We start from the raw sequence: 26,820 nt of genomic DNA, 5'->3' as shown, positions 1-26,820 counted from the left end.
CAACTCACAGATGAACCAAACACAGCATTTCTAAACACACGAGAGCTTAAAATGATTTGATTTATTAAAGCACATATAATTAGGCCTGCATGATTTATCGCTTCTAAACCGAAATCATGATTTGAAAGGGTGCAATTTTCACTCCGATTATTTCAAATATGATAACAAGCATTTCGTTTTTGGCAGTTCTGACTGTTCGTAAGCACATTAAACTGATCAATATAACACAATCTAAATGTGAAGGTATTCTTGACCATTTGGCTTTAGAATTATTCATGTTATTTAAATTTTAGATGTCAAAAACGTTTGCTGTTGTTGTTTCAACCTGAATGTACACTCACCGGCCACTTTATTAGGTACACCTACTAGTACCGGGTTGGACCCTCTTCGTGGCCCTAACCCTTTGTGGTGTAGATTCAACAAGGTGCTGGAAAATTTCCTCAGAGATTTTGCTCCATATTGACATGATAGCATCACGCAGTTGCTGCTGATTTGTCAGCTGCACATCCATGATGCCAATCAAATTGGATTGAGATCTGCTGACTGTGGAGGCCATCCGAGTACAGTGAACTCATCGTCATGTTCAAGAAACCAGTCTGAGATGATTGAGCTTCATGACATGGTGCGTTATCCTGCTGGAAAAAGATGGAGACACTGTGCTCATAAAGGGATGGACATGGTCAGCAGCAATACTCAGGTAGGCTGTGGCGTTGACACGATGCTCAACTGGTACTAATGGACCCAAAGTGTGCCAAGAAAATCTCCCCCACACCATTACACCACCACCACCAGCCTGAACCGTTGATACGAGGCAGAATGGATCCATGCTTTTATGTTGTTGATGCCAAATTCTGACCCGAGCATCCGAATGTGTCAGCAGAAATGGAGACTCATCAGAGCAGGCGACGTTTCTCCAATCTTCTATTGTCCAGTTTTGGTGAGTCTGTGTGAATTGTAGCCTCAGTTTCCTGTTCTTAGCTGACAGGAGCGGCACCCGGTGTGCTCTTCTGCTCCTGTAGCCCATCCGCCTCAAGGTTGGCCGTGTTGTGTGTTCAGAGATGCTCTTCTGCAGAGCTCGGGTGTAGCGAGTGCTTATTTGATTTACTGTTGCCTTTCTATCAGCTGGAACCAGTCTGGCCATTCTCCTCTGACCTCTGGCATCAACAAGGCATTTGCGCCCACAGAACTGCCGCTCACTGGATATTTCCTCTTGTTCAGACCATTCTCTGTAAACCCTAAAGATGGTCATGCGTGAAAATCCCAGTAGATCAGCAGTTTCTGAAATACTCAGAAAAGCCAGTTTGGCACCAACAACCATGCCATGGTCAAAGTCACTTAAATCCTCTTTCTTCCCCATTCTGATGCTCGCTTTGAACTGCAGCAGATCGTCTTGATCATGTCTACATGCCGAAATGCATTGAGTTGCTGCCATGTGATTGGCTGACTAAACATTTGCAGCAACAAGGAGTTGTAAACATGTACATTTACATTTACATTTACATTTAGTCATTTAGCAGACGCTTTTATCCAAAGCGACTTACAAATGAGGACAAGGAAGCAATTTACACAACTAAGAGCAACAATGAATAAGTACTAAAGGCAAGTTTCAGGTCTGTAAAGTCTAAGAAGGGAAGTGTTAGTAGTTTTTTTTTTGTTTTTTGTTTTTTTTTTGTAAAGTTAGTGTGATATTCAAAGAGGCAATTGCAGATTAGGAAGTGAAGTGGAGACTAAATAGTTGAGTTTTTAGTCGTTTCTTGAAAATAGCGAGTGACTCTGCCGTTCTGATGCAGTTAGGGAGTTCATTCCACCAACTGGGCAGATTGAGCGTGAGCGTTCGCGAAAGTGATTTTTTTCCTCTTTGGGATGGAACCACGAGGCGACGTTCATTCACAGAACGCAAGTTTCTGGAGGGCACATACATCTGCAGAAGTGAGTGCAGATAAGAAGGTGCTAGGCCAGAAGTCACTTTGTAGGCAAACATCAGAGTTTTGAATTTGATGCGAGCAGCAACTGGCAGCCAGTGCAAACGGACTAGCAGCGGAGTGACATGTGCTCGTTTAGGTTCATTGAAGAAAACTCGTGCTGCTGCATTCTGGAGCAGTTGAAGAGGCTTGATAGAGTTAGCTGGAAGCCCAGCTAGTAGAGAGTTGCAGTAATCCAGTTTGGAGAGAACAAGAGCTTGAACAAGGAGTTGAGCTGCATGTTCAGATAAGAAGGGTCGGATCTTTCTGATGTTATAGAGTGCAAATCTGCACGATCGAGCAGTTCTAGAAATGTGGTCAGAGAAGTTTAGTTGGTCATCAATCGTTACTCCAAGGCTTTTCACCATTTTGGATGCAGTAATGGTTGCCCCATCCATCTGGATTGAAAAGTTATGGTGTAGAGTCGGGTTGGCAGAAACTACAAGCATTTCCGTTTTTGCGAGGTTCAGCTGAAGATGATGATCTTTCATCCAGTGTGAAATATCCAACAGGCAGGCTGAGATACGAGCTGGAACCGAGGGATCATCAAGATGAAAAGAGAGGTATAGCTGGGTGTCATCAGCATAGCAGTGGTAGGAGAATCCATGTCTCTGGATGACTGGTCCTAGAGATGATGTGTAGATGGAGAAGAGAAGTGGCCCAAGAACAGAGCCTTGAGGTACCCCAGTGTTTAGATGCTGTAGGTTGGACACCTCTCCCCTCCAAGACACCCTGAATGACCTGTCAGAGAGGTAAGATCTGAACCATTGTATAACAGTGCCCGCAACGCCCAGTGACTCTAGCGTAGATAGCAGGATCTGGTGGTTGACAGTGTCAAAAGCAGCTGACAAGTCCAGCAAAATGAGGACTGATGATTTAGAGTCTGCTTTAGCCAGTCTGAGATCCTCCACGACCGAGAGCAGGGCAGTCTCAGTTGAGTGGCCTTTCTTAAAGCCGGATTGCTTGTTGTCCATGAGATTGTTTTGAGTAAGAAAGTCCAGGACTTGATTGAACACTACTTTCTCCAGAATCTTGGCCATGAATGGAAGCAGGGATACTGGTCTGTAGTTTTCAAGTAGCGTATGGTCCAGGTTGGGTTTCTTTAGCAGTGGGGTTACCCTAGCCTGCTTAAATGTAGTGGGGAATAAACCAGAGTCAAGAGATGTGTTAATTATGTGAGTCAGTGTTGGTATGACTGCAGGAGAGATGGCTTGCAAGAGATGAGAGGGAATGGGATCGAGTGGACAGGTGGTTGCATGGCTAGATAGCACAAGTTTGGACACCTCAGACTCAGAGAGCTGAGAAAAAGAGGTGAGTGTGTGTGGTGTTGGTGTTGTATCTTGCGTGTTTGTTGTAGGTGCAGCAAATTGAGCACTGATTTTTGCAGTTTTGGTGCAGAAGAATGTAGCAAAGTCATCAGTAGTAAGTGTGGAGGATGCGGGTGGAGGAGGAGGATAGAGGAGGGAGGAAAATGTTTTAAAAAGTAGGCGAGGATTAGTGGCATTGTTGATTTTCAGACGGTAATACGTCTGCTTTGCAGAAGTAACCTCAGCTGAGAAAGAGGACAGAAGAGTTTGGTATGTTAAGAGCTGTGCAGGATTTTTAGTTTTCCGCCAAATTCTCTCTGCAGCCCGAAGTTTTGAGCGATGCTCACGGAGAGCATCCGAGAGCCAGGGTGCAGGAGGACTGGCACGGGCTGGCCTGGATGCAAGAGGACATAATCGGTCTAGACATGATGCTAGTGTGGAGCAGAGTGTATTAGTGGCACTGTTCGAATCAAGTGCAGTGAGTTTGCGAGATGGAGGAAGAGAGTCTGAAACAATGGTGGATAGTCTATTGGGTGAGAGAGATCGTAGGTTTCTGCGAAAGGTAACCAGTGTTGGAGTGTGTGGCGGCTCAGGAGTAATGTGGATGTTGAGAGACAGAAGGAAATGATCAGATATTTGTAGTGGAGTTACTATTGTTTGATCAGTGAAGCAGTGTCGTGTGTAAATAAGGTCTAGCTGATTACCTGATTTGTGGGTAGCAGAAGTAGGTGCTCTTTTTAGGTCAAAAGAGGCAAGCAAAGTCTGAAAGTCTGCAGCTTGCGGTTTGTCAACGTAAATGTTGAAGTCACCTAGCACCAATAAGGGAGTGGCAAAATTAGAAAAAGATGAGAGAAGAACATCCAGTTCATCTAGGAAGTGACCTAATTTACCTGGTGGGCGGTAGATGACAACCACATTTATGTAGAAGGGGTGGATAATGGTGACTGCATGGAATTCAAAGGAGCTGATTGTTGGCAGGGACGGTATCAGAGTAAATTTCCATTCTTTGGAAATTAGTAGTCCAGTCCCACCCCCTCTCCCTGTCTGACGAGGAGTGTGGGAAAAAGAGAAATTAGCAGAAAGAGTAGCATGTGTAGCAGTGTCCTCCGGCCTCAACCAGGTCTCAGTTAGAGCCATGAGATTATAGTCAGAATATGTAGCTATGGAGGTAATAAAATCAGCCTTGTTAACAGCTGATTGACAGTTCCAGAGGCCCACGGAGAGAGAGAGTTGTGAAATAGTAGATACATGTATTGAACGAAGGTTGTGAGGATTACGCCTGCAGCGTACCTCCCGTGTTTTGCGAGTGTTAGTAACAACAGGAATTAGAAAACACATAATAAAAGTGCACTGACAACAAAAAATAGGTGTAAAGTAAAACAATACAGTAAAGTACTCAAGTGCTTTGTCGGTGTCTTTGCTCGGTGGAGTCGCGCAGGTAGAGTCGATGGTCTTTACACTCGTCGGTCTTCACACGAGGCTGCCACGACCGCTGCCGCGGTGAACTAGTTGTTTATATAACCCCAAAGCACTAGCTGATTGAATTCAGCTGGACACGCCTCCAGGCTGCTGTTCTAGATGCTGCTAAAGTGCTTCTCCTCTAATAAAGCTAAAGCTAAAGTGCTTCTCCACCTAATAAAGTGGCCGGTGGCTGGCAGGGTGTAAATTGGTCCTCCTGAAGGACATCAAAACAAGATGTACGAGGGGGGGGGTTGTTGGTGTGCCCAGTTTGCTTTGATCTGTATCTTAAATATTACGAATAATTTAAATTTTAGATAACTTAAATATACATTTGACCACCTCTATAAGTCTTCATACCACTGTGAATGTATAATCACGCCAAGCAGTATGTGCATGAGTATAACAGTCTGATATACAGCTCTGATAGACATCGTAAGTATTCACAAGACTGTTTTCGCATAAAATAGGTCTTTGTGTCTACATATAGCCTAAAAGTAAAGTTAAATTAGATGATTAGTTTGACCTAAACAAAATACAACAACTAACCGAAAAAGTTGACGCAATCAGTCATCAATGTATAATCCGCACCCTGGCTATGGCCAGTGTTTTACTGATGTAAAATAATTTGCAGTGTGTTTGGATTATTAAAAGTTTAAGACTTTATATACATCTTTCATTTTCCTTCAGCATAGTCTCAATTTCAGAGGTCGCCAACCATTCCAACATATGTTTTGTTCAGCGGGTGCCCTTCTAGCTGCAACCCAGTACTGGAAAACACCCATACGCACTCATTCACACACACACACACATACACTACAGCCAATTTAGTTCATCAATTCCCCTATAGCACATGTGTTTTGTCTGTGGGGGAAACCGGAGCACCCGGAGGAAACCCACGCCAACACAGGGAGAACATGCAAACTCCACACAGATACGCCAACTGACTCTGCCTGGACTTGAAACACCGATCTTCTTGCTGTAAGGCAAAAGTGCTAACCATGGAGCGTCACAGTACACCAAAAAAAAAATGGCTATAGCTTCCGGTTCATGTGGAGTTTAACATCTGCTAGATGTTTGGCTGAAAACAGCAGGTTGGATATTTTCCGCCTATTCTGACCGCTAAAGCAATATTACATAAGTGTGAAAACACTCCTACATTCAGCATCTGTAGAGGGACGACAACACACCGAACAACATAGCAGTTATATTACACACACACACACACAGCATTAAAAACACGAGGCTTTATGTAATGCATTCATATAGAAACACTTTACTCAATCTGTTATGCAGATTTCACCAGCTGAGCGCCTGACACATGACACACACTGCAGAATTGTGGGCACATTTCAAGCATTTTCCTTGAATTCGAATGATACTGTACAGGAAATGTACACTTTACAGTATGCTTAAATGTGATCGGGAACAACTGATTCTGTTACTGATTGTTGTCTTAGTTCAACATTTAACAGAGTTGACAGTAACCGAGTAGACATTATGTGCTCTAGCCTAGCTTCAAACCAGATACATGGCACGTTTAAAACACAAATTTTCTTCATACTATTGTTTTTGAAAAGTAAATGAGAAATGGACTGAAATATGACAGAGTTCACGCGTAATTAATCAACTATTGGTGAATCCTAAACAATCATTTTCCTTCAGCTTAGTCCCTTATTCATCAGGGGTCGTCACAGCGGAATGAACCACCAACTATTCCATTATATGTTTTTTTGCGCAGCGGATGCCCTTCCAGCCACAACCCAGTACTGGGAAACACCCATACACACTCATTTACACACACACTCATACACTACGGCCAGTTTAGTTCATCAACTCCCCTATAGCGCATGTGTTTGGACTGTGGGGGAAAACCGGAGCCCCCGGAGGAAACCCGCACCAATACGAGGAGAACATGCAAACTTAACACATAAATGCCAACTGACCCAGGTGAGACTTAAACCAGTGGCCTTCTAACTGTGAGACCACAGTGCTAACCATTGAGCCACCGTGCCGCCTGAATCCAAAACATTTAGCACAAGTTAATGAGAGAAGAATAATGAAACACATCAAGGCCTTCCAGAGTTTCCCGCCACAGAAAGTGACATCACTTAGAGCAGGGGTGTCCAAACTACGGCCCGCGATCAGTTTTGTGGCGGCCCGCGAGGCTTTTTATGAATATTAATAGAATCTGGCCCGCTATACAAAAATGTACGTAACTCAATAAATAACCACCGGGTGTCGCTATTACATGCCTTCAATTAGGCAGCAGTTCCTGTTATGAAGTAAAACGGACCGAACAACAAACTGAAAGAAACATAATTCATAATCAGGTTTAGGCGAGCCATGGCACAAGCAAGAAAAAGGAAAATCAACAGTAAGCGCAGGAAATTTCAGTCAGGATGGGGCAAAGAATATTTCTTCACAGAGGTCAGTGGAATATGTGTCTGTTTAATTTGCCAGGAATCAGTTGCAGTAATGAAGGAATATAATATTAAAAGACATTATAAAATAAAACATCAGGCCTTCAGCTCTTACACTGGTGCCGAACGAGATCAAAAAGTAAAACAAATAGCAGCTTGCTTATCAGCTCAGCAACAGTTTTTTTTCGTGCTAATAAAGTGCAAGAAAATTCTATGCTGGCTAGTTATGATGTAGCCCAGCTAATCGCACAGCACAGGAAACCTTTCACTGAAGGAGAATGTATAAGGGAGGAGTGTTGCAAGTGTAATTTGCCCAGAGAAGATTCAAGAATTTAAAAACGAAAGTCTTTCTAGAAACACAGTTGGACGATGAATTAAAATAACTAATTAAAATAATTCCATAACACACACACACACATAGGCTACATACATACATACATATATACACATATACATATTCACACACACACACACACACACACATACACATACATATATATATATATATGCACATGTCTGTGTAATGCATGTAATATATGGCCCGGGACAACTTTTTTTTTTTTTGCATCTGGCCCTCGGCCCAAAAAGTTTGGACACCCCTGACTTAGAGCAAGTCACATGCTTTTTCTAACATGCAACAGAATGTGGAGACACACGCTAAATGTGTGTGTTTATGACTGAAAAAACATGTATTTTCATATACATGTAAACATTTCTTTAACTTAGTAGAGCATTCATTCATTCATTCATTTTCTTGTCGGCTTAGTCCCTTTATTAAGCGGAATGAACCGCCAACTTTTCCAGCAAGTTTTTACACAGCGGATGCCCTTCCAGCCGCAACCCATCTCTGGGAAACATCCACACACACACACACACTCATACACTACGGACAATTTAGCCTACCCAATTCACCTGTACTGCATGTCTTTGGACTGTGGGGGAAACCCAGAGGAAACCCACGCAAAGGCAGGGAGAACATGCAAACTCCACACAGAAACGGCAACTGAGCTGAGGATCGAACCAGCAACCTTCTTGCTGTGAGGCGACAGCACTACCTACTGTGCCACTGCCTCGCCCCTTATTAGGGCAAACACACACAAATATAGTGTATTTTAGGATGATAAATGCTGAATGTATCATACAGAATGTGGAGACGGTCAAAACAAGGTATAGTGAGAGTCTTTATGTTTATATTTACAAGACAAAATGCCCCAACATACACACTAAAATTTTTAGAGATAACTTGATATCATTTGCTATGACTCAAAACAGTTTAATTCATTTTAAACCAATAATAAGACAGTTTATCTTGTGCTGCATCCCAATTCACACACTTGTACTACATTTGAAAAGTATGTGCTTTTTTGTGAAGAACAAGTACATGCTTTTGAGTATGTAACATGAGAGTGCGCAAGCTTTGGGACGTACACTCACTGGCCACTTTATTAGGTACACTGTCCAACTGCTCATGGTCGAGACGATCTGCTGCAGTTCAAAGTTCAAGGCATCAGTATGGCAAAGAAAGGTGATTTAAGTGACTTTGGCATGGTTGTTGGTGCCAGATGGGTTAGTCTGAGTAGTTCCAGCTGATAGAAAGGCAACAGTAACTCAAATGGTCTGCAGAAGAGCATCTCTGAACACACAACATGTCCAACCTTGAGGCGGATGGGCTACAGCAGCAGAAGACCACACTTTTACTGCTGCTGACCATGTCCATCCCTTTATGAGCACAGTGTCTCCATCTTCTGATGGCTACATCCAGCAGGATAATGCACCATGTCATAAAGCTCAATCATCTCAGACTGGTTTCTTAAACATAACAATGAGTTCACTGCACTCAAATGGCCTGCCCAGTCACCAGATCTCAATCCAATAGAGCAGCTTTGGGATGTGGTGGAACGGGAGATTCACATCATGTATGTGCAGCCGACAAATCTACAGCAACTGCATGATGCTATCATGTCAATATGGAGCAAAATCTCTGAGGAATATTTCCAGTAGCTTGTTGAATCTCTGCCATGAAGGATTAAGGCGGTTCTGAAGGCAAAAGGGGGTCCAACCTGGTACTAGTAAAGTGTACCTAATAAAGTAGTCGGTGAGTGTATATACTTCTCATGAGCATACTGTTACGTTGCTTAGTTACGAGACCTGTCAATCATCTCATTATGCAAATTTCTGCAATATTTAATTACCAACCATATTGCAGGTTAAGCTGCTATTCAGGTGTTTAAGTTCAAAGACGTCTTTATAGAAGTTTACATTGTTGTTGCAGATGAAATATAACACAGAAAACATGATTTAAATATTGTCCAGTTGCCTAGATATTAACGAATAGTCATTTAAGCATCTTTAAAGAAGCCTTTCTACTTGACAGTGGGTCTAGCGCATCCGCCATGTTTGTAGTTTATGTACACTTTCCTCACTGAGTTTGTAGTTCTAATCGAAAAGACATCAAACACTCAATGTATTCATTCATTCGTTCATTTTCTTGTCGGTTTAGTCCCTTTATTAATCCGGGGTCGCCACAGCGGAATGAACCGCCAACTTATCCAGCAAGTTTTTACGCAGCGGATGCCCTTCCAGCCGCAACCCATCTCTGGGAAACATCCACACACACATTCACACACACACACTTATACATTACGGATAATTTAGCCTACAAAATTCACCTGTACCGCATGTCTATGGACTGTGGGGGAAACCGGAGCACCCGGAGGAAACCCACGCGAACGAGGGGAGAACATGCAAACTCCACACATTAACGCCAACTGAGCCGAGGCTCAAACCACCGACCTTCTTGATGTGAGGCGACAGCACTACCTACTGCGCCACTGCTTTGCCACGCTCAATGTATTGTGGGCAATATTAGCAGTTATAGTACAGACGGTTCTACGCTTTGAATTTCTAACGTAAATAATAGAGCATCCGGAAACCGTTGGCATACTCTTATTAACATACTAATTCTATCTTCGAATACTATTAGTATGCAAATTGGGAATGCAGCACTGGAGGATCGAATGTACCCGCAATTCTGGACTCGCCCATATACTACCTTAAATAAAGAGCTCAATTCAGTCCTGAGGCTTTATGTTACACACTTTCCCCTGTAATGAACATTGATCCGACACCTCCATCATGACAAGCAGCACATCAGGAATAAGAGCTTCTGTCGTCTCACTGAGCGAATGGCGAGCAATAAAGCCATATTTCTGAGCAGTCGCTGTGCATTTACTATAAATCACAGAGCTTCTGATTTACTGCATAGGGAAAGAGAGAGGGAGAGTGGATAGAGACACAATTCCCAGACGAGGGATTCGGTATCACATGAGTGCCTGTCAGACTGCTATAGTCGAAAAACATCTGAGTGAAACTGCTTCTCGGACAAGGACAGATGTAGGGTAAAGCTTGATTCTGTCCAGAGAGACTTATTCGGATGGTTGTGGTTTGCTATTGGCTGATTGGTTGAGTGACAGGTTGATCCCGCACTCATATGAGTAAAACACCAATCAGAGAAGAGATGTTGCTGAAGGGGGAGGGAGAGTTCATTAACTGAAAAAAAATAACTATACTTGATTAAAATATCATATAAATAGATATAGAATTTATATAAACACCATAGAGCAGCACAGTGGCTCAGTAGTTAGCACTAGCGTCTCACAGCAAGAAGATCGTTGGTTTGAGTCCCACCTGGGTCAGTTGGCGTTTCAGTGTGGAGTTTGCATGTTCTCCCTGTGTTGGCGTGGGTTTCCTCTGGGTGCTCCAGTTTCCCCCACAGTCCAAACACATGCGCTATAGGGGAATTGATGAACTAAACTGGCCATAGTGTGTGTGTGAATGAGTATGAGAGTGACCCCTGGTGAATAAAGGGACTAAGCCAAAGGAAAATGAATGAATGAATGAATGAATGGATGAATGAATGAATGAATGAATGAATGAATGAATGAATGAATGAATGAATGAATGAATGAACACAGTATATTTTATATACAATAAATTTTGGTGGCTTTATGGTGGGTTAAACATTATTTCTGAGTTATATTTCATCACAATATATGTTACCACTAATATTATTTTTAATGTGATATTATTTTCTCAACCTCTTCAAATGATCATAATTGTATATAATACCTTTAAAACTCTAAAAATTTATTTTTAATAGCACAATTAATGTTTTTTTTATTTAAATAATAAATTATTGCTAATATAACAAATAATACTATTAAAAATAGTTAAATTTGAACCAAGATTAATTATACACACACACACACACACACATATAAATAAATAAATACATACATACATAAATACATTAATTAATTAATAATAATAATACATAAATTGATTAAATTAATTAATTATTGCCATTTTAGCAATTATTAAATAAATAAATAATTAAATAATTAATGAATAGTTGAATAAATAAACAATAAATAAATAAATAAATAAATCCCCATAAACGCAATGCAAAAAAGTAAATAATTTTTTATAGATGGAATGCAAAAATATTTATATTTTTATAATTTTTTTATAAATATATATGTTAGATCAAATAAAATTCATTCATTCATTCATTTTCCTTCGGCTTAGTCGCTTTATTCATCAGGGGTAGCCACAGCAGAATGAACCGCCAACTAGTCCAGCATATGTTTTACACAGCGGATGCCCTTCCAGCTGCAACCCATCACTGGGAAACACCCATACACTCTCTTTCACACACACACACACACACACACACACACACACACACACACACACTCATACATTACGGCCAATTTAGTTAATCAATTCCCCTATAGCGCCTGTGTTTGGACTGTGGGGGAAACTGGAGCACCCAGAGGAAACCCATGCCAACACGGGGAGAACATGCAAACTCCCCACAGAAATGCCAACTAATCCAGCCGAGGCTCGAACCAGCGACCTTATTGCTGTGAGGCCACAGTGCTAACCACTGAGCCACCATGCCACCTTTTAGATTTTAGAAATTAGTTTTTAAAACTGTTTATAAATATGTTTAAAGCACATTCTCTCCATTAGACACACATACATATACATATATATATATATATAAGTATTTTCCATAGTATATTGGGAAATAAGTTTAAATAATCTAAATGTAACAGGAATAATTTTGACTTCAACCCTATATTTAATTTAATTTGTGTCTAAATATGATCCTGTCGTGATTTCTGAGGATTAGGAGATTCGTCATGATGGCCAGCACTATAGTGAGAGCGCCGGCGGTGTTTTATGGACTGCTGCAGCACAGAATCAGAATGAGCGTGCACGTGTCGTTGCATCAGAGCAGAATCATTCAAGCTGATTCCAATCATTCAGAGACAGCGCATGCACAGGACGCTCGATACATGCAGTGCAGGTGTTAATAATGCTTTCTGATCATGTATGCATAATACTAATGAGATTGAAGCATCTGAGATAAAGCTGAAGGGGTCATTAGCGGCCGGTTAATCAAGTATTATTTATAACCTGAAGACAAACGAGCCGTCCGGGAAGATTCCACCGGACTGCACCGCACTGAGCGTGAGCAGAATGATCTTCAGGAGAAATGCCATTTCATCTAGTGCTCGCTCACACACATATACACACACAGGATTCCCTCACGAACACAGTCCCACGCCGCTCTAGAGATTTCCCACTCAATACTGCACAGTATGAGCGATCCCGTTAATCACAACACACACTTCAGCATATCACATCTATAAAATAACACAAGGTTTTGCATTCATTCATTCATTTTTCTTCAGCTTAGTCTTTATTTCAGGGGACACCACAGTGGAATGAACCACCAACTATTCCAGTATATGTTTTACATGCCCTATTAGCAGCAGCGTAGTACTGGGAAACACCCATACACACTCATTCACACACACACTCATACACTATACAGCTGATTTAGTTGATCAGTTCCCCTATAGCGCATGTGTTTGGAAACCAGAGCACCCGGAGGAAACCCATGCCAACATGGGGAGAACATGCAAACTCCACACAGAAATGCCTACTGGCCCAGCCGGGACTCAAACCAGCGACCTTCTTGCTGTGAAGCCACAGTGCTAACCACTGAGCCATCGTGCCGCCCTGAACAGTCTATCATTTATTAATTTTCTTTTCGGCTTGGTTCCTTTATTAATCCGGGGTTGCCACAGCGGAATGAACCGCCAACTTATCCAGCACGTTTTTACACAGCGGATGCCCTTTCAGCCGCAACCCATCTTTGGGAAACAACCATACACACTCATTCACACTCACACACTACAAACAATTTAGCCAGCCGAGGCTCAAACCAGCAACCTTCTTGCCGTGAGGCGACAGCACTACCTACTGCGCCACTGTGTCACCCTTAAACAGTCTATTATTAGTTAAAAAAACATTTTTTAATTAAACTATTTTGAGAAATAACACATTATATTAAGTTATCTTCAAAGAATAATGTTTGTATGTGTATTTTGGGGCATTGTGTCGTGTAAATATGAACTTAAAGACCACTGAGCAACCGTGCCACGTGACAGCTCACCCAAAAAATTAAAGTTCTGTCAGAATTTACTCATCCTCTACTTGTTGAAAAGGAAGATATTTTGAAGAATGATGGGGGAAAACAGCCTCTATGATCTGATATGGACGTCATTGGCTGCTTCCCCCCCCCCCCCCCCCCCAACATTCTTCTAAGTATCTTGTTTTGTGTTCAACAAAAGAAAGACATTCATAAATGTATAAATAGTGAGTTTTTAAGAGAAAACACACTAACATGTCTCATAAAACACACCAAACCGATGAAAAGATGTGTCAAACATGAGCAACTTTGGGAAATTATCCCCGTAAAAGAAAACACTGCCACATTTGTGTACATTAATGACAATAGCACTGCGTGATTTATGAAATATCCATTGAACTGTGATGTAAATAACATGATATATTAATGTTACAGTGCATATCCATGTCCTGTGGTACTTTTAAATGAAGGATATCATGACTCAAAGATGTCTACAACCTCTATAATACATAAAACAATCGTTTATACTGTAATGGCTGGGTTTAGAGTTGGGGTTGGCAGACGTTAAAATACAATTTACCGTTAATTTAATAAAAAAACTTGAATAAAACTTTGCATATAATTTGTAATTTAGACCAAAAAATAACAACTGATCAAAAAACTAGGGCATCATGTTTTTCCAGACATGTTTATATAATAATATAGTAATATTTATATTAAGTATTATTAATATTAATGTTTCTTTATATAAATTTTCATACAACACAGTAATTTTTAACTTCAGAAGAGTTAAGAAATCAGCATTTTGTCGAATAACCCTGATATATAACAAAAGCTTTGTGTGATTTATGAAATATCATGTAAATAACGTGATATATTAATGTTACAGTGCATATCCATGTCCAGCGGTACTTTTAAATGAAGGATATCATGACTCAAAGATGTCTACAACCTCTATAATACATAAAACAATCGTTTATACTGTGATGGTTGGGTTTAGGGTTGGGGTTGGTAGATGTTAAAATACAATTTATTGGTAATTTAATCAAAATTTGAATAAAACTCTGCATATAATTTGTAATTTAGACCAAAAAATAACAACTGGTCAAAAAAACAAAGGCTCCATGTTTTTCCAGACATGTTTATATAAAAATATAATATTGTTAATATTAATATTAATGTTTCTTTATATCAATTTTCATACAACACAGTAATTTCTAACTTCGGAAGAGTTAAGAAATCAGTATTTTGTCGAATAACCCTGATATATAACAAAATTGTGTGATTTATGAAATATCAATTGAAATATCATGTAAATAATGTGATATATTAATGTTACAGTGCATATCCATGTCCAGCGGTACTTTTAAATGAAGGATATCATGACTCAAAGATGTCTACAACCTCTATAATACATAAAACAATCGTTTATACTGTGATGTTTGGGTTTAGGGCTGGGGTTGGTAGATGGTAAAATACAATTTATTGGTAATTTAATCAAAATTTGAATAAAACTCTGCATGTAATTTATAATTGAGACCAAAATAAATAAATAAATAAATAACAATTGGTCAAAAAATAAAGGCTCCATGTTTTCCAGACATGTTTATATTAATATAATATTATTCATATTAGTTATTATTAATATTCATATTTCTTTATATTCATTTTTATACAACACTGTAATTTTTTTACTTCAGAAGAGTTAAGAAATTATTTTTAATATCAGTATTTTGTCAAAACCCCCTGATATATAACAATAGCACTGCGTGATTTATGAAATATCATGTAAATAACATGATATACGAGTGTCCCAGTACATATCCATGTCCAGTGGTACTTTTAAATGAAGGATACCATGACTCAAAGATGTCTACAACATGTTATTTACGTGTATGATACATTAAAGAATCGTTTATAATAAATAAAAAAACAAACGTGTAATGTAAACCCCACAGCATTATATTAAGTATAACGTTAGTATATGACTACTGTATTGAATCACAAGCTACTACTAAATAGTCCTACAGGCTACTTTTTGTACTGGTGTCTGTATGAAGACAGGATTTATCAATCAGATAACATCCTATATGAATAAATGACAATATAAGACTGTATTTAATAATAAATATAATTACTCACCACCGACGCAGAGCAGAGACATCGCGTCGACCTCCGGAACGGGACGGTCCGTTATACGTGCTGTGATTTAATTCAGCCGTTTTCCACTCAAAACACAGCCATGGCTTCAGAATCGCTCAAATAAACGCACAAACCGCTCAATGAACAGATAATGTCCGGGTAAAGCACTTTTAGTCCATCAGTTGGTCGCCTCTAGCGCACTGCCATCTTGCTTCAGCACCGCGGACAGCTCGCGAAGTGACGTCACGTTGATGAGAATCAGACGGGCGTCACACGTCACAGAAAGCGCGGGAGTTTCTCCGCACACGCGGGAAACACCCTCTGGTAAGGTCCAGATGGGATACAGCTGCGGATACTCACATCAATATAGCATCATTTTTGTGAAACTCTACAACAATAATTCATATTTCAACATTACAGATGGTGGGGATTAAGGTTGGGGTAGACGTTAATAAATTACAATTTAATGGGTCTTTTAATAAATAATATAAATATTATTCGGTGTAATTACTGTTTTACATTACTGTAATGAGGCTAGGGTGGGGTAGACGTTAACAAAACACAACTTAATGTATAATTGAATAAATAATATGAATATTACTCTACTGTTTTTACATTACTGTGATAGTTGTGTTTAGGGTTGGGGTTGGTAGACGTTACTAAAGTACAATTCATTGGAAATTTAACCAAAAATATTAATAATACTCCGCATATTTACCGTTTTACATTACTGTGAGGCGTAGGTTTGGGGTGAAGGTGGGGGTAGACGTTAATAATGTACATTTAAATGGGTAATTTAATTAATTATATAAACATTACTCAGTGTAATGAGGGTTTTTACAATAATGTGATGGGTTGGGTGGAGGTAGATGTTTATAAAAAACTATTTAAAAGATAATATAATAAATTGTTTAAATAATTCTTGTTAACATCCGGCCGCAGCTGTATCCCTTCTAGCAACAACCGGAATGGACCCCCGCACATCCGCATGCAGAGCTGCGCCTACGTGCTGAAATTACATTACATAACAGCAGAGGCTGGACAGTTTACACAAGTCTTTGATTAAACCCAGCTGAACATGCCAGATACACGCTGTAAAAAATGCTGGATTCCACGCAAATCCTTAATGTTTTTTTTTTGTAAGTGGACTGAACATAAAACTATTAAGCTGTCCCAAAAAATCTCAAGATCTGTGTTGATTGAGCTCATTTTAAATGAGTAGTTGGAACAAAAAGCATTTTTTCCAGTGTACAAGAAAACGTCTTCACTGATTAATATCAAATTTCAGCTCAGTTTCTTTATTTTGTCATTCAAAACACCACAATAAAATTGTAATGCAGAACGAAATTACGTTACAACAGACCCAACAAAACATAAAAAACATCCCTGTACAAACACTATAACATCCTAACATAATAAATAAGCTTTTTTGTTTCAAAATATATTTAAAAAATATAGTTATAACAGATATAATTTAAAAAATCTCTGAAGAGAATAACTTGATGCTTAAATAGCCTACCTATTTCACCATTTGTTATAATAGTTGTAATAGTAACAACTTATGCTAGTTTAACTATTTATTGATTTATTATTTCACACTAGCTATCAATAGGGTTTAAGAAATGGTATTATTCAAAAGCCTTATAATGACAGGATAAAAACTATCACGAAACCACACTGATTTGCTCCTCAGGCTTCTGTAACTCCTGCCTGATGGCCTGAGCAGACTACAAATTTACAGCTGACATTAAAATGATTAACCCTATAGGCTACTGTGAATTTTTTATCTTTTAAATTATTTCCCAAGTGGTGCTTCACAATATTTTTTTACTATCATTTTTTCTTCTGAAAAATATCTTTTTTAGGCAACACTTGGTCCACGTACTTACTAACATTAATATTATTCTGCAGCATTTATTAACCATAATACAACAATAACTAATGCATTACTAAAATCCAAAGTTGTGCTTGTTTACGTTAGTTATTCACAGTGAGTTAACATAACATAACGTAATGTAACGTAACACAACGTAACATAACGCAACTTAACATAACGTAACATAACATAACGTAACATAACATAGCGTAACATAACATAACGTAACATAACATTACGTAATATAACATTACGTAACATAACATAACGTAACATTACCTTACGTAACATAACATAACGTAACATAACATAACATAGCATAACATAGCATAACATAGCATAACATAACAAAACATAGCATAGCATAACATAACATAACATAACAAAACATAACATAGCATAACAAAGCATAACATAACATAGCATAACATAACATAGCATAACATAGCATAACATAACATAGCATAACATAACATAACATAACATAGCATAACATAACATAGCATAACATAGCATAACATAACATAGCATAGCATAGCATAGCATAACAAAACATAGCATAGCATAACATAACATAGCATAACATAACATAACAAAACATAACATAGCATAGCATAGCATAACATAACAAAACATAGCATAGCATAACATAACATAACAAAACATAACATAGCATAGCATAGCATAACATAGCATAACATAACATAGCATAACATAGCATAACATAGCATAACATAGCATAACATAACATAGCATAGCATAACATAGCATAGCATAGCATAGCATAGCATAACAAAACATAGCATAGCATAGCATAGCATAACATAACAAAACATAACATAGCATAACATAACATAGCATAGCATAGCATAACAAAACATAGCATAGCATAACATAACATGGCATAGCATAGCATAGCATAACATAACAAAACATAACATAGCATAGCATAGCATAACATAACAAAACATAGCATAGCATAACATAACATAACAAAACATAACATAACATAACATAGCATAGCATAACATAGTATAAAATAACATAGCATAGCATAGCATTAAAATAGCATAGCTTAGCATAACATAACATAGCATAACAAAACATAACATAGCATAACATAGCATAACATAACATAGCATAACATAGCATAGCATAACATAACATAACATAGCATAACATAACATAGCATAACATAACATAGCATAGCATAACATAGCATAACATAACAAAATATAACATAACATAACATAGCATAACATAGCATAACATAACATAACATAAAATAACATAACATAAAATAACATAACGCAACGTAATGTAACGTAACAACATAACATAACACAACGTAGCATAACATAAAATAACATAACATAAAATAACATAACATAACGCAACATAATGTAACGTAACATAACATAACATAACATGACATAAAATAACATAACGCAACGTAATGTAACATAACATAACATGACATAACATAGTGCAACGTAACATACCATAACAAAACATAACACAACGTAATGCAACGGAGCGTAACATACCATAACGTAACATGACATAACACAACGTAACGTTATTTTATGTTAACGTAAGGTAATGTAACATAACATGAATAAAAAACGTAATAAATGTATTGAAAAGGGTAGTTCTTTTTTTCTGAAAAAGTGGACCGTTTTTGCAGTAATTCACCTTTTTCCCAATTCAGTTATGCATTTTAGTGACATTTTAAGCACTAATCTTTGCTGGATCAGCTTGTCAGATGGTGATCAAAACTACACTTTTTTGATGCATCAAAAATATTTCCGACAATTTACGCAAAGTGCTCACTATATTATTTTATTAAGAAGTATTTATTTACAAATTTGCATCTAATCTGTAAATTAATCCAGTTTTAGAAATATTATTATGAGATGGGCATTAAAGAAACGAATAAAGAAATATGAAAACATACTTATTTGTGAAAATACAAATTTATTATCATTTATCATAAAAAAGGAATCTGGTGAAACTTGATTTGAAATAAAAACTGTAGCCTATGGGCAAATAAAAACCGGCCAGCTCATTTAACTTTGCCCAGTCAGATTTTGGCCACTGGAATAATTAAAAAATGTACTAAAGCCTTTTTCTATCTATAAATTTCACAATTTATGATGACATAGCAAGTTTGTATGGGTGTTTCCCAGTTATGGGTTGCAGCCTGAAGGGCATCCACTGCATAAAACATATGCTGGATAAGTTGGCGGTTCATTCCGCTGTGGAGACCCCAGATTAATAAAGGGACCGAGCCGAAAAGAAAATGAATGAATGAATGAATGAATGAATGATGGTATGGCAGTCAAAAATGGGACAAATGAGCTTCTTCGAACCACCTGAACCCACTCCTGGCTTTGGGCCTGAACTAAAAGACCAGTATTTGAAAGCATTACCCTTATTTCTTTTTAATTAATGAACTAAATAGGTCCCAGTGTGTGTGTATGTATATATATATATATATATATATATATATATATATATGTATATATATATATATATATATATATATATATATATATATATACATACATACATACATACATACACAGTATATACACAGTACTGGGAAACACCCATACTCATTCACACATACACTTATAAGTGTATGTGTGTGAATGAGTGAGTATACTGTTTCCCAGTACTGGGTTGCAGTTGGAAGGGCATCTGCTGTGTAAAACATATGCTGGATAAGTTGGCGATTCATTCCACTGTGGTGACTCCTGATGAATAAGGAGACTAAGCCGAAGCAAAATTAATTAATTAATTTGAATTATATGAACAATGGTATATTAATGGCGAGAAGGTCGCTGGTTTGAGCCTCGGCTGGGTCAGTTGGCGTTTCTGTGTGGAGTTTTACTGGAAGCTCGTGAAATGTAGGAGCAGCACTTTGTGTGGATATATCTGGGCAGTTTCCTTCTCTAACTGCATTTGCAAAGGCTCAAAGTGATTATACGGACTCCAGCTTCACGCCTTGGCTTTTTTTCACGCAGAAACGCCGCATCTGCGGCAGCTGTGAAGGTGTGACGTCATTGGCGCGCTCCTCCTGACGTCCGCTCGGGGGCGTCGTCGCGTTCACGAGCATTCATCATCTGTATATCTTTTTATTCTGTCACTTTCATGAATACACGGACACACAATACGGACAGTGAGCAAGGTAAACAGTGGATATAAGACAACAGACCATTTATTCATGTTATCCATCATCCTTTAGCATAGCCTTCAGTTGTTTCGTGGTACAACGAAGATGTGCTTTTATGAGGGAGACACAAAGGATTTCTGGATTACTCCATCTCCTACATTATAATGACTGTGCTCTGAACACTCTGCAGGACAATTACAAACCTCGCCGAGTTATGGAAATTGTTTATCAGTTTTATTTTTCATAATGAGACAGTTTGTGGTGTTTTAACACCACAGGCGTTTATGTACAAAACCATCAGATAAAATGTACTGCTGAAATAATAATAACAGTGTGTGCTATTCTGAATATAACTAATGTAGCGCATATGTGCATGTTTTCCTTAATTTATAGATAATTTCATTAACATTACATTATACCTCTGTTGTGTTTAGATGTAAAAAAACTTATTTAAATTATAAATAAAAACTAAACAATATATATATATAATATAAATACAAAATTCAATTAGTTATTACTATTTTATTAATAATAAATCTGACATAAAACTCCACACATGTGCCCTTCGGACCGGATGTTGACAGTGCGCGCGATTTGTTTACTCATTCAGCGGGTGCGCGCCTCGGTCCAAGATGGCTACAGGAGACAATAGCGGTCGGGTTCCGTGTTTAAATTTCTCGGTGCCCGGACCTTTGGGTAACAGTCAACCGAGCAACAGCCCTTTCGCATTGGCGGCGAGTCACGGAGGATCGGTCGGGGGCGGTGGAGGCTCTCAGGGGGTAACGAGACGCTCAAATCCTCAACCGGGGCCTCAGGCCCTTGAAAGCCCCGGTGTCGCGTCGGGACTTCCGCCGAACTTGATGAACGCTGTCCCGGCTGCCGCGGCGGTGGTGGGCCCGCTGGCTCCGGCCGCCTCGAACATGACAGGGAGCCCGTCTAACGCAGCGATGACACCGGCGGCCGCCACACACTCAGCCCTGTCCGCTCCACCAGCCGCTGCCGCCGTGCTTGTGTACCGGGAGCCTGTTTATAACTGGCAGGCGACGAAAAGCACCGTGAAAGAGAGATTTGCGTTTCTGTTCAATAATGAAGTACTGAGTGACGTTCACTTTCTAGTGGGTAAAGGAATGGGAGTCCAGCGGATACCTGCGCACAGGTGACTCTTTTAATACACTCATTGCTAAAGGGCTAAAGTTGGTTTTATTTTCGCACCTTCAGACTTTCCGCTTACTAACGCTAATATCATTTCAGAAATGTGTTGTTTGCGAATTCTAAATAGTGAAACATATTAGCAGACTATCAACGTACAGCATTGTTCACAGTCAATTAAATAGTGCTAATGCTGTTCTTAAGTCACACTTGCATACGATTTCAGTCCTAATATTCAAAGTAGGGGTGTAAACAATCTAAGTTAGGGGACCATGGCAAAGTTGTCGCTGTTCAAAAATGAATGAATGTGCGATTATTAAACCAACTTTAACGTTACCTCAATCTCTTTGTGGCAGAAAGTTAAATTAAATCTTATGTACTCACCTTCGTATCCTCCCGAACTGCATACTGGCTGTTTATCCGTGAAACACAAAAGGAAATGTTTCGCGGGATGTTCATGCGCACTTTCCAGCATAATAACAAATTTGGATGGGACTGTTGCTGTCGAGTTTTATAAACGGCATTATCTATCATAACACTGTCTCCTACAATATTTTACTAAGTCATTTTATGGCTTTTTTTGACCAAAGGATTAAGATTGACAACTTCTTTTGCTAAAAAAAATTCAGCTGGCAATCAAACATAACACGCACGCGCCTGGTCACGTGACACAGGAGAGCCAATAACATTGGTATTTTATAAAAACAAAGTGTGTGGTGTTCAGTTATTTATTTATTTACTACCTACGTTTTTGTGTAATTACTAAACTAGAAATCAAGTTAAGATATTAATTTGAAAGGCAAAAGTATACAAATACTGTTATAGTGTAAATATTATAGAGAGTTTTGTAATGAAATTTATTAAATGTTTTGTTTGTTACAGTTGAATTTATTATGGTAATTATAATTATTTGTCATATAATTACTAAAACAAATGTCTCATTTTATGCACGTCTTAAACGTTAAAACTTTAATGTAAATAATTAAAATTACTCTATAAATTCATCCCATTGTTGTTGCTTTTTACTTTATTAGCTGACATGGTTATATTATTTTTTCATCTGATTTTATAATGAATTTTTATTAGTATATACTATTATGCATTTAAAAAATGTCCTGTTTTTTACTTCATTAGCTGACATGTTCTCGTTTTCTTTAGATTTTCTCTTTCTGGTTTTGTTATTATCATTAAATTACGTTTACATTTTTAACTTGCATTTATTAAAAAGATAACAATTCAATGCTTATTTGCAATAGGGTATATGCCGAGCCAGTGTTGTTCCTATACTGATAATCGTCCGGTGACCTGCTATTGTGAGTTTTTTCCATTTTACATGGTTCCTTTTACAGCATGGATGTTGTAATGTAATTAAAATACATTCAGTTAAACAGACTTTGGCATTCATTTAGTTGCTCAAGCGTAAAACTAGACAAAAAGCTGTTTACTCGCACACACCTGTCAGAATCCACAGGTTAGTGCAGAAGCTCCATTGAATATACTGAGGCAAAATAAATGCTCATAAAGACATGCATGGGGGAAATGTAATTTAATGCAGTGCTTCTTGCACAATCTGAGACCCACTTTATATCAGATATCACTCAGGCAGTGGAGATTTTTAAAGAAACCATATCTTAAACGCACTAATTTTGCAGTGGCATTCAGTTCACCGGAATCAGTTAACCCAGGTTACTGGCAAATTAAAAGTCCTATTAGCATGCTTCGGCATATACCCTATTAAAATAGTATTTATTGAATACAAATATTATAAATGCATTATTTCTTGTACTTAAAAAGTATTCTAAATATCTAAAATCTAATGTTCTCTGTTGCAGGTTTGTTCTGGCGGTTGGCAGTGCAGTATTTGATGCCATGTTCAATGGAGGCATGGCCACCACGTCCACAGAGATCGAGCTCCCGGATGTAGAACCTGCTGCATTCCTTTCATTGCTTAAGTATGACATCTTATTTCCTTTTCGGCACGCATGCGTTACACTTTCCAGAAATATGCAGATCTTGTTTCTCCTCAGATTCCTGTACTCTGATGAAGTTCATATCGGACCCGAGACAGTGATGACGACTCTCTACACGGCTAAAAAATACGCTGTTCCGGCTCTAGAGGCACACTGTGTGGAGTTTCTGAAGAAGAACCTACGAGCGGATAATGCGTTCATGCTGCTTACACAAGTATGTTTTGTTAAGCATGTATTTATTACCCTTCATTTTGTGCAAATGGGGTATATGCCTAGTGAGCTGGTGTGTTTCCCATACTGATAAACCTCCGGTGACCTGTTATTGTGAGTTTTTTTCCATTTTATATGGTTGCTTTTACAGCATTAATGTTGTAATGTAATTAAAACACATTCAGTTAAACAGACTTTGGCATTTATTTAGTTGCTCAAGCGTAAAACGAGACAAAAGCCGTTTACTCGCACACACCTGTCAGACTCAGCAGGCTAACGCAGAAGCTTCATAAATATACTGGGGTAAAATAAATGCTCATATTATAAAGACATGGCGGGGGAATGTAATTTAATGCAGTGCTTCTTGCACAATCTGAGACCCACTTTATATCGGATACCACTCAGCTAGTGGAGATCGCTGATTTTTAAAGAAAACAGACCTTAAACGCACTGATTTTGCATTGGCATACAGTTCACCGGAAACACTAAACCCAGGTTACTGGCAAATTAAAAGTCCTATTAGCATGCTTCAGCATATACCCCATTGAAATTGTGAATTAAAATTACAGCTAATGGAAATGCGTCCATTTTGTTGTTGAATAATAATGCTGGGTTCACACTTGGGCTGCATGATACTGGGAAAATATTTGATGAAGTGTTGCTATAATGATGTTTATTACAATAAAACGTACTTTAAAACCTTTTATTTCATCAGCAATTAAAAAAACAACAACTTTTATTTATGTAATGATCATACAAAAATAAAAAGGTAATAGATATTTTTTGAGCTAATTAAATCTAATTAATTACAAAAGCTAGGCTTTAAAGGGTCACGAAACACCAAAACACATGTGTTGAGCTGTTGACAGTGGTATATGTGTCCCACACTGCTAAAAACACTATTAGGACACCTATATTTCACTAAAAAGTGTAAATTGGTTGTTTTTGCGTTATTTCAAGAAAATTCGTACTTCCGGTTTGAAACGAATTTTTGAAGCTGCGTCACGGTCATGACATAATAGTGTGTATTCCAGCGTGCAGACTGAACGTCTGTGCCAGAGTGTGTCTTATTACGTCTTACAGTGTGATGCATTAATGCATGAGTAAAGCTTGGTTCAAACCAATCAGCGCGCTCTATTGTGCAACTTCATTAATATTCATTACTGTCACAGTGTTTAGACGGCAGAGACGCCACGTTGTGTTGGCAAAACAAGCGTGAAGTGTTGCTTTTATAGTTTGCTGCAGTTAAGTTTTGTTTTCATTTTCTCTCTGTGAGAGCTCAGCTGGAGTCACGTGTGGATTAACAGTGTACGCGACGCGCGACAACAATAACTTACGTGTCTAAGGAGGAACATTGTTTACCTGAGAGCTGTTCTCATCTGCAAACGCCAGCGCCGTGCGGTATCAAACATTGCATGAAAAATACACGCTTACAGCAGTTCCTCGAATCAAATATCTCGTTTGTCGCGAGGGACATGAATGAATTCCCTGAATGAAAGAGTCAAACTGCAGTTAAAGTCCACCATTTAATAATTTGGCAAATAATTCGACTACAGATGTCCATGTAAACACAGTCACTTTGTCCCCTGTGTGTGTGTGTGTGTGTGTGTGTGTGTGTGTGTGTGTGTGTGTGTGTGTGTGTGTGTGTTTGTGTGTGTGTGTGTGTGTGTGTGTTTTGACTCTGAAAGTCAGCGCGCCCAAATAGACACTCCCACACCAAGCCTCTTTTCTTCCTCCGACACTCCCCCCTAAACAGCTGGACACGCCCACTTTTCTGACTTTTTCCAAAGTAGAGGTGTGAAAACACCCTGCTGAAACGAGGGGGTTTCATGGCCCTTTAAAACAGCACAAATGACTGAAAACCTTACTGAAAAAGTTCTGATTCTTATTGCCTGCTTTCATTTTCCTCTCTCGTCTCCCAGCATTCATGTTTATTTTCAGCTCTGGGTTCACTAATGGTTTCCACTGAGTGGTACAGTACAGAATAGGTCACCTTTACCAGGCTTGCATTTCCACTACCAAAAGAGTACCAATGGTGGGCGTGGTGTACAACAAGAAGTTGCAGTCGACGTCATTCTCACTTAAGGAAATGTCAAAATAAAGCTGTACAGGTCGTTCACCTATACAATAAGCACTTCTCATGAAACAGATGCTGAATACACATAAATACCTGTGTATAAATCTTCATTACTAAACCTTGTATGAGCAGGATTTGATTATAACTGCAGATCTATGATAGTCTGCGATTACATAAATAAATAAATGCAACATATATGAGCACACACAGACCCTTACAGTCTCCGATATGTTACCAACTACAGAAAAACTACACGCAGCAGACATTTAGTCCTTATTTAGGTTCAAAAACAGCACGCATCATGAAGCCCACAGTCAGAGCAGACCTCTCATCTGTGTCTGTAATCTTCAGCAGCACATGTAGCCTCTGTTAGAGAGTCATTCTGTCATCCAGAGTTCATCACAGTCCTGAAGGCGATGATAATAGTTCAACTTGGCAGTTTGTGCATGTTTTAGGTTGCTGAAAGAATCATTTGCTCCTTTGTTTTGTCTGGCTTCTCCTTTGTTATTTTGCACTTCACGCTCACGTTTGTCTGTTTCTGAAAGGTTCGGATGTCAGAAGCAC

General features: G+C 38.6%; 4 protein-coding genes across 10 annotated transcripts in view; 2 read left to right on the top strand and 2 right to left on the bottom strand.

Annotated features, from left to right (window-relative positions):
• LOC100534673 (protein unc-13 homolog A) overlaps window positions 1-22,671 on the bottom strand; it is a 172,838-nt gene extending 150,167 nt beyond the window's left edge. For 2 of the 4 annotated variants that reach the window (XR_012395330.1, XM_073932036.1), the window contains exon 1: window positions 22,384-22,671. Coding sequence is in view for 3 of the 4 variants with exons in the window: in XM_073932036.1 (XP_073788137.1) it covers window positions 22,384-22,474 (91 nt within the window). In the remaining variant the exon portion in view is untranslated. Of the gene's footprint in view, window positions 1-15,796; window positions 16,036-22,383 lie in introns of those variants that run through there. The other 2 variants (XM_073932038.1, XM_073932039.1) reach the window with 2 other exon arrangements.
• The window catches only part of lingo3b (leucine rich repeat and Ig domain containing 3b), a 790,077-nt gene that overhangs the window by 672,915 nt on the left and 90,342 nt on the right, over window positions 1-26,820 (top strand). The window lies entirely within an intron of this gene.
• Window positions 1,654-4,732, bottom strand: LOC141379212 (uncharacterized). Its single transcript, XM_073932082.1, has 2 exons — window positions 4,159-4,732; window positions 1,654-4,077 (listed from the first exon to the last, which is right to left on the bottom strand). Exons 1-2 carry the CDS (start codon window positions 4,604-4,606, stop codon window positions 1,709-1,711), a joined length of 2,817 nt encoding a protein of 938 aa, XP_073788183.1. The 5' UTR covers window positions 4,607-4,732; the 3' UTR covers window positions 1,654-1,708.
• The window catches only part of btbd2b (BTB (POZ) domain containing 2b), a 47,894-nt gene continuing 41,865 nt past the window's right edge, over window positions 20,792-26,820 (top strand). For 3 of the 4 annotated variants that reach the window (XM_073932124.1, XM_073932125.1, XM_005168444.6), the window contains exons 1-3: window positions 21,459-22,006; window positions 23,832-23,951; window positions 24,027-24,183. In XM_073932124.1, the coding sequence (XP_073788225.1) occupies window positions 21,483-22,006; window positions 23,832-23,951; window positions 24,027-24,183 (801 nt within the window). In that variant the 5' untranslated portion in view covers window positions 21,459-21,482. Of the gene's footprint in view, window positions 20,866-21,458; window positions 22,007-23,831; window positions 23,952-24,026; window positions 24,184-26,820 lie in introns of those variants that run through there. The other variant, XM_073932127.1, reaches the window with a different exon arrangement.

The sequence above is a fragment of the Danio rerio genome, chromosome 2 (genome assembly GCF_049306965.1).
Source record: "Danio rerio strain Tuebingen ecotype United States chromosome 2, GRCz12tu, whole genome shotgun sequence".
Classification (NCBI taxonomy): Eukaryota; Metazoa; Chordata; class Actinopteri; order Cypriniformes; family Danionidae; genus Danio; species Danio rerio.
Note: the sequence above shows the minus strand (reverse complement) of the source record. Positions and strands in the feature narration are given on the sequence as shown.